General features: G+C 41.7%; 1 protein-coding gene across 1 annotated transcript in view; it reads left to right on the forward strand.

Annotated features, from left to right (window-relative positions):
- Positions 1 to 7,066, forward strand: part of LOC133575325 (uncharacterized) — a 61,615-nt gene extending 54,549 nt beyond the window's left edge. The window contains exons 35-48 of the mRNA XM_061927975.2: positions 1,382 to 1,445; positions 1,571 to 1,645; positions 1,780 to 1,887; positions 2,024 to 2,128; positions 2,218 to 2,289; positions 2,441 to 2,569; positions 3,519 to 3,626; positions 3,708 to 3,860; positions 3,940 to 4,047; positions 4,155 to 4,292; positions 4,491 to 4,607; positions 4,813 to 5,001; positions 5,063 to 5,346; positions 6,684 to 7,066. Of these exons, the coding sequence (XP_061783959.2) occupies positions 1,382 to 1,445; positions 1,571 to 1,645; positions 1,780 to 1,887; positions 2,024 to 2,128; positions 2,218 to 2,289; positions 2,441 to 2,569; positions 3,519 to 3,626; positions 3,708 to 3,860; positions 3,940 to 4,047; positions 4,155 to 4,292; positions 4,491 to 4,607; positions 4,813 to 5,001; positions 5,063 to 5,346; positions 6,684 to 6,941 (1,908 nt within the window). The 3' untranslated portion in view covers positions 6,942 to 7,066. The remainder of the gene's footprint in view (positions 1 to 1,381; positions 1,446 to 1,570; positions 1,646 to 1,779; positions 1,888 to 2,023; positions 2,129 to 2,217; positions 2,290 to 2,440; positions 2,570 to 3,518; positions 3,627 to 3,707; positions 3,861 to 3,939; positions 4,048 to 4,154; positions 4,293 to 4,490; positions 4,608 to 4,812; positions 5,002 to 5,062; positions 5,347 to 6,683) is intronic.
- The last annotated feature ends 753 nt before the right edge of the window (positions 7,067 to 7,819 follow it).

The following is a 7,819-nucleotide window of genomic DNA, read 5'->3' on the forward strand; positions in this document are numbered from 1 at the left end:
CATTACTGAAGACGCCGCACCGATCCGCCTGTCGATCTCACGATCCACTCTTCCCTCACTCGTGAACAAGACTCCGAGGTACTTGAACTCCTCCACTTGGGGTAAGATCTCCTCCCCAACCCGGAGATGGCACTCCACCCTTTTCCGGGCGAGAACCATGGACTCGGACTTGGAGGTGCTGATTCTCATCCCAGTCGCTTCACACTCGGCTGCGAACCGATCCAGTGAGAGCTGAAGATCCTGGCCAGATGAAGCCATCAGGACCACATCATCTGCAAAAAGCAGAGACCTAATCCTGCAGCCACCAAACCAGATACCCTCAACGCCTTGACTGCGCCTAGAAATTCTGTCACAGGATGATACAAAACAAATACAAAACCAGGCAAAAAATAAGTAAAATACTAAATATAAAGCAAAATGTAATTTTATGTTATGTTATATGAAGTTTAACACTTTTAATAATAACAATTTTAAACGTTTAGTCTACTTTACCGTCTGTGGCGTCTTCAAAACAAAAATGTTGGTTATCTACAGCGGTCGAGAAGGGTCATAACAAACGCAAACGCCACAAGACAGTGGAGTAATATCTGTGACCTTTAAGAAGTGGTGCTGTTGTGTGTGAGTCGTGAACACAGAGTCTGTGTGTTTAAACGTGTTTTGACTCCGAGTTTGTTGATAAGAAAGCATCTGAGAGTGTATATCCCACTGGCTCCACTGCATTTCATTATCATAACTTTCAGTGACAGCACGATTGCAAAAGCCACACTAAATACAAACGACACAACACAATGATGAAGCCGCAACACGACTTTAAACACAACAAAAGTGACAGCGCCGCAAGTTACTGCGACACACCGACTACCGGAACTCAAGGAGAAGTCATTTGATGAGAAAGACATGAATAGAACCTCTGAGGAAGGCAACAGTTGTAGCAAAAACCATCAGGTATGGAAGTAAACACAAGGGTCTGGCTATAAGAATAACAAATTGCATAATTTTTTTGAAGAGCTAATGAACCTCTTTGCATTACGAAAGATGCATTGGCTATTAATTGTTGTTTATTTGTTTATTTGTATCCATCATTCCTTTACACATAATTCCCTTAGAAGAAATAACAGGAATATTGGAAACTTCACCTGCAGTGTCCACTATTTATTTCACAGTCACACTTATTGATTTGTTTTGCTAAAAAGTTACTGAATCAATTTTTCAACTCAGTGTATCGTTTCGTATTGTATCGTTCTAAAATAATAATATCGTCCCTGATACGTATCAGCAAACGCAAATATCAAATGGAAGCCAATCGTTAAAAGGAATGGTTACACCCCGAGAATATATTCAACAAACATATCAATTGTGTCTGTATTTGTGTCTTGTGAAGGGAGATCCAGGACCAGTTGGCTTCCCAGGAACTGCAGGGGTTCCAGGACTTCTAGGTACCAAAGGTAAGTCCAAATGTATCAAATAATGAATATATACCAATTATAAGTCTCAAGTCATGTCAATATTATATGTTATAATGGAGTTGGGGTCAAGCAAAACAGACTAATTCAAGCATGACCTGGTCCAGGTGAGCCAGGAGAATCTTTGGGACAACCTGGACCACCAGGACCTAGAGGACTCCCAGGCGAGAAGGGACTCAGTGGTAAGTCTAGAAATATGGTACTCTGAAGGGAAAAAGGAGTAGAATTACAGTTGATACTGTCAAACACGAGCAACCAAACAATTTAAAATGACAACATGGTGAAGTTTCTAATGCCGTTCATCTCTTCTATGCAGCAGCGGTTGGTCCTCCAGGGGATCCAGGAGATTCAGGTCCAAGAGGATTTGCAGGGAAGCCTGGACAACGAGGCATTCCCGGAGAACCAGGACGGCATGGTGGACCAGGTTTAAGAATGCTTTTCTTTTAGGACCCAAATAATTTTTGAACACTTCAGATAGTCAACGTGTTATATGCTTCTTTTATTTGTCTATCAAGTAAGTGGAATGTTATAGTCCCTTCTTTATGTATGCGCTTTTACAGGTTACCCTGGGCCTCATGGCCCTCCGGGTCATCCAGGTGCTCCAGGTGTTCAAGGGGATACTGGGTTTAGCGGTCCTCCAGGTCCTCCAGGTCCGAGTAGACAAGGTAATACCTTGTTTTGACTCAGATTTTTTTTATGACATTGATAACAGGTAGAACTTGTGCAAAGTTAACAATGTTGGGTTTCATACAAGGACTCCCTGGACCTCCGGGTCTTCCTGGTCTTGATGGTCTCGGAGGACCAAAGGGCATGAAAGGAGCAAAAGGTAAAATGTGTTTTAGTCAGTGTAACTGTGTCTTAAAAAAGGTTGCAATAAAGCATGTAATAACACAGCCCTGTTAATAGTATGCTGGATTTGACTGTTACGTCGTACCATTACTAAATACAAGATGTATTTATTTATTTGTATGATTAAGGCTTAGGTATCTCAGGCCGTCCAGGACCAAATGGCTTTCCTGGAGTCAAAGGGTCCATTGGACTGCCAGGACCTCATGGACACTCTTTTCCTGGGCCTAAAGGCTATATAGGTCCATCAGGTGACAAAGGTATCAACAATTCATCTACTAGACCAAAGACCTGGTCTTAGGAATGTGAAATATTTTCAGATGAGGAAACATTTTTCTTTAAATACAATAGCAATCTTTGTTAGTCCGCACTGATTCTTCCATATGTCTTGCACAGATGGAAAAAATGACAATAAAGTAGGGATGTCCAATAATGGCTTTTTGCCGATATCCGATATTGTCCAACTCTTTAATTACCGATACCGATATCAACCGATACCGATATCAACCGATATATACAGTCGTGGAATTAACACAATATTATGCCTAATTTGGACAACCAGGTATGGTGAAGATAAAGTACTTTAAAAAAAATAAATAAATAAGATAAATAAATTAAAAACATTTTTTTGAATAAAAAAGAAAGTAAAACAATATAAAAACAGTTACATAGAAACTAGTAATTAATGAAAATGAGTAAAATTAACTGTTAAAGGTTAGTACTATTAGTGGACCAGCAGCACGCACAATCATGTGTGCTTACGGACTGTATCCCTTGCAGACTGTATTGATATATATTGATATATAATGTTGGAACCAGAATATTAATAACCGAAAGAAACAACCCTTTTGTGTGAATGAGTGTAAATGGGGGAGGGAGGTTTTTTGGGTTGGTGCACTAATTGTAAGTGTATCTTGTGTTTTTTATGTTGATTTAATAAAAAAAAAAAAAAAAACGATACCGATACCGATACCGATAATAAAAAAACCCGATACCGAACATTTCCGATATTACATTTTAACGCATTTATATAATATCGGCAGGCCGATATTATCGGACATCTCTACAATAAAGAATATTTGAAATCTTAAAGTTGCTGGTGTTGAACTGGAATCCGTCCATTTTCTCCCGCTTGTCCCCCTTGAGTCTATCCCAGCTGCATCCTCAAAACTGACAAATCTCTATATTAACTTAGGTTTCTTTCAATAGGTTTAAACGGTTCTCCTGGTGAACCTGGATACCCCGGGAGAGATTGTGACAAACCTTTGCCAGGACCCTATGGGGAGCCAGGATATGAAGGGGCTCCCGGACCCCCAGGTCTGCGCATGACCTTGTTTGTACATAAGTAGACATCAGTTTCTTTATCACTGATGTTTTGACTTTTTAAAATCTACATAGGTCCTCCTGGGCCGCCAGGGGAACCAGGAATTGTCATTTCGTACAAAGGAGATCCGGGGCAAAGTGGCCTACCCGGGACTCCAGGGCGAAAGGGAGATAAGGGCTTTGCAGGACTTCCAGGACCTTCTTGCGAAGGAATTGATGGACCGAAAGGTGAAATCAAAGAAACTAACATTTCAATTGCCATCATAATATACGGCATCATTCCTAAATATGAAATGCACATTTACAGGAGAGAGAGGCCTCCCTGGTTCAAGAGGTTCTCTGGGAGTTAAAGGACACAGAGGTGTCCCTGGACCCCCGGGGAGGACAGGAGTTACAGGCCCACCTGGAAACATTGGTTTGTAGCACAGTAAAGGCTTGTTTTTGAAAAAATATGTTTGACATGTTCGTATGCAGAGCCACTTGGTGGAACATTAGGTTACATAACATGACATTGGTGCACAGGTCCTAAAGGGGACATGGGTGATTCTATTGCTGAACGCCCAATGACGGCTCCTGATGGGCCCCCAGGACCACCAGGTTCCCCAGGACCTTGTGGATTCCCAGGTGCTACGGGCCCACCAGGGCCTCCGGGACACAAAGGCAAGAGATTCCTCCATGTGTACATATCCTAATCCAGAAACATTATAGATGCAGAAAAGGGTGCAATTCAAGAAATGTATTTTTACTTTTTGCCGTGGTATTCTCTTTGCAATGGGGCCAACCAACTACACTTTGTTTTGTCGGCTTTGGCTGCACAATAAGTATTTTTTTTAGTGATTATCTTTTTTTGTGGCCCAGGTGCAAAAGGTCCCATTGGGTGTCAGGGCCTTCCTGGGTCACCAGGCCCTGCTGGACTCGATGGTCCAGTTGGGGATCAAGGAGATCATGGTCAGCAAGGATTTTTTGGTCCTCAAGGTGAGTCCGATTCAGTTTCACATATTGAGTAGTTTAAAATTCATATTCAGTGGCTTAGTATTGGTTGGTGAGTGGTATCAGTGGCAGTGTGGCTATAATGGTTATTATCTGTTTGGCCAACACCAGAGAGGAGTCAAAACACCAGATGGATTGCTTAAACGATGTTCAAATAGAATTGTCTTCAACTCATCCATCCACTCTCTAGGCAGCCCGGGTCCAATCGGGGATCGAGGTGCGCCAGGTTACATTGGAACAACATGGTCAGGCTTCCTATTGGTTCTTCACAGTCAGTCGGTCCAGGTACCGCAGTGTCCCGATGGCAGCAGTCAGCTTTGGGTGGGCTACAGTCTGGTCTACTTGGAGGGTCAAGAGAAGGCTCATACACAGGACCTTGGTCGGTAACCAGCATGAAATGTGTTGTCAATCCAAATCTTCATTGATTTCTATCTCTCCAGGTCAGGCTGGCTCCTGCTTGCCTGTCTTTTCCACCATGCCTTTCTCCTACTGCAACAAAGCTGCATGCCACTACTCCGCCCGTAATGACAAATCTTACTGGCTCTCCACCACGGCCGCCATTCCTATGATGCCACTCTTTGGCCAGGAGATCAGTTCCCACATCAGCCGCTGTGTGGTGTGTGAGACTCGTTTACCTGCAGTGGCTTTTCACAGCCAGGATGAGCTGGTGCCCACTTGCCCGTCTGGATGGAGGAGTCTATGGAAGGGATACTCCTTCCTTCTCGTGAGTATTCTCAAAAATAGTTCCAAAATAATGCTGTCATTTTCCCCCGTGTGGAGGGTCCAATGTGACAAAATCAAATATACAAATAGATCTACCGTATTTACGGATTATAAAGTGCACCTACTTAATTTTAGAAAGGAAAACAATTGCCGCACCAAACTATAAGCCGCAGATATGTGAAATGAGTTATTTACACAGAAAGATTTTACAGATGTTTATTTACAGACATTAACTGTCTCCAAATGGTGTCTTTAATACGGCAGTAAAACGGCTGATCAAAAAAAAAACAGAAGTCATTGTCATGGATCCACTAGCTGCGCAAGCTAGCTCTCCAAGCTAGTGGAGGAGGAATTATGCTCTGGGGTTGTTTAGTTCCAGTGAAAGGAACTTTGAATGCTCCAAGATACCAAAACATTTTGGACAATTCCATGCTCCCAACCTTGTGGGAACAGTTTTGAGCGGGCCCCTTTCCTCTGCCAACATGACTGTGCACCAGTGCACAAAGCAAGGTCCATAAAGACATGGATGACAGAGTCTGGTGTGGATGAACTTGACTGACCTGCACAGAGTCCTGACCTGAACTGGATAGAACACCCTTGGGATGAATTAGAACGGAGACTGAGAGACAGGACTTCTCCACCAACATCAGTGTGTGACCTCACCAATGCACTTTTGGAAGAATGGTGGAAAATTCCTATAAAAACACTCTGCAACCTTGTGGACAGCCTTCCCAGAAGAGTTGAAGCTGTAATAGCTGCAAAAGGTCATATTGAACCCTATGGGTTAGGAATGGGATGGCACTTCAAGTTCATATGAAAGTCAAGGCAGGTGGCCAAATACTTTTGGCAATATAGTGTATCAATACTACAGTAGTAATGACCACGTGAGGAGACCAAATGATTGGCTCAGTTTGAGGCAGCATTGCTATATTGGATTAAAAGAGGCGTTTTTCATGTTGAGAAGGCTCTCACGATGTTTAAATATACCGTATTTTTCGGAGTATAAGTCGCACCTGCTGAAAATGCATAATAAAAAAGGAAAAAGTACATAATATAAGTCGCACTGGAGCCCTGCCAAACTATGAAAAAAACTGCGACTTATAGTCCGAAAAATACGGTATATATTTTTAATGCACTAGCTATGAAGATATTTGATTTATAATTACAGTAATGATTCGCGGAAATTCACTTATGGCAGTCATGTCCGCAACTAATTAGCGATAAACGAGGGACGACTGTATTATGAATGAGTTTATTATTCGAAGATTGATTGGTTTCTTTCATTTTGTCCCATTTTACCTTCTAACACGCCCGAGTCTGTTTTTGTTGTGTCTCCAGCACACAGGGGCAGGTGACGAGGGCGGCGGTCAGTCTCTGGCGTCCACTGGGAGCTGCCTTAAGGACTTCCGAACTCACCCGATCATCGAGTGCCAAGGCGCACAAGGCTCCTGTCACTACTTCGCCAACCTCTACAGTTTCTGGCTGACAGTTGTGCGTCCCACAGATCAGTTTGTGTCCCCGAGGCCTGGTACCATCAAAGCTGCTGAGAAGCAGCGACGCACGGCCAGTCAGTGTCACGTCTGCCTCAGACAGTAGAGCAACGCAGGTCATTTTGAGGAACATTATGAACTTTATTAACTGAATCATCATCGATTGATGGATGACTGGTGCTTACCTTGATGCTGTTCTTTATGCAACCTGTCCCAAATTAAATCTTACGTCCTGCCATCCATAGTCTTCTATCCCTCATTTAAAATGTAAAAAAAAAAAGTACAGTTAATATCATTTAAAACACAAACAGTACAGACCAAGAAAATTAGTTGAACAGGTATTTTTTCTACTTTAGTATAATGTTATTCCATAGAACCAGTATCAAACTCTCAACTGCACAGACAGTGTTTTACATAATAGTTTAACATTTATATTTAATAAAGAAGTGAACCACAGTTGATAGTAGGGGTGTAACGGTACACAAAAATGTCGGTTCGGTACGTACCTCAGTTTAGAGGTCACAATTCGGTTCATTTTCGGTACAGTAGGAAAACAACAAAATATACATTTTATTTATTTACCAAATTTGCAAAATTTTCACCAAAAATATTTTTCTTAGTGGAATATTTGATGTGAAGTAATCGGAACCTTAGATAGGTCAATAATTCATAATAACATTGATTTTGATTCAATGTTATGTTTTGAGCAATGACAGTTTGAAAGAAAAAAAAACAGCTTTGTTTTATTAGTCAACATTGCAACTTTTTCTAAATTACATTTAACCTTTAACCTTTTTTATTTTACTTTTGTTATGTTTTTGTTTATTTTAATAGTATTTTTAGAATGTGCCGTGGGCCTTTAAAACATTAGCTGTGGGCCGCGAATGGCCTCCGGGGCAAACTTTTGACACCCCTGTTATAGATAATAAAAAATATAATCTGATAAATCTATGGATAAAAAGCAGAGCCTGGCGACGCATACGC

This window comes from Nerophis lumbriciformis, linkage group LG35 (genome assembly GCF_033978685.3).
Source record: "Nerophis lumbriciformis linkage group LG35, RoL_Nlum_v2.1, whole genome shotgun sequence".
Taxonomy (NCBI): Eukaryota; Metazoa; Chordata; class Actinopteri; order Syngnathiformes; family Syngnathidae; genus Nerophis; species Nerophis lumbriciformis.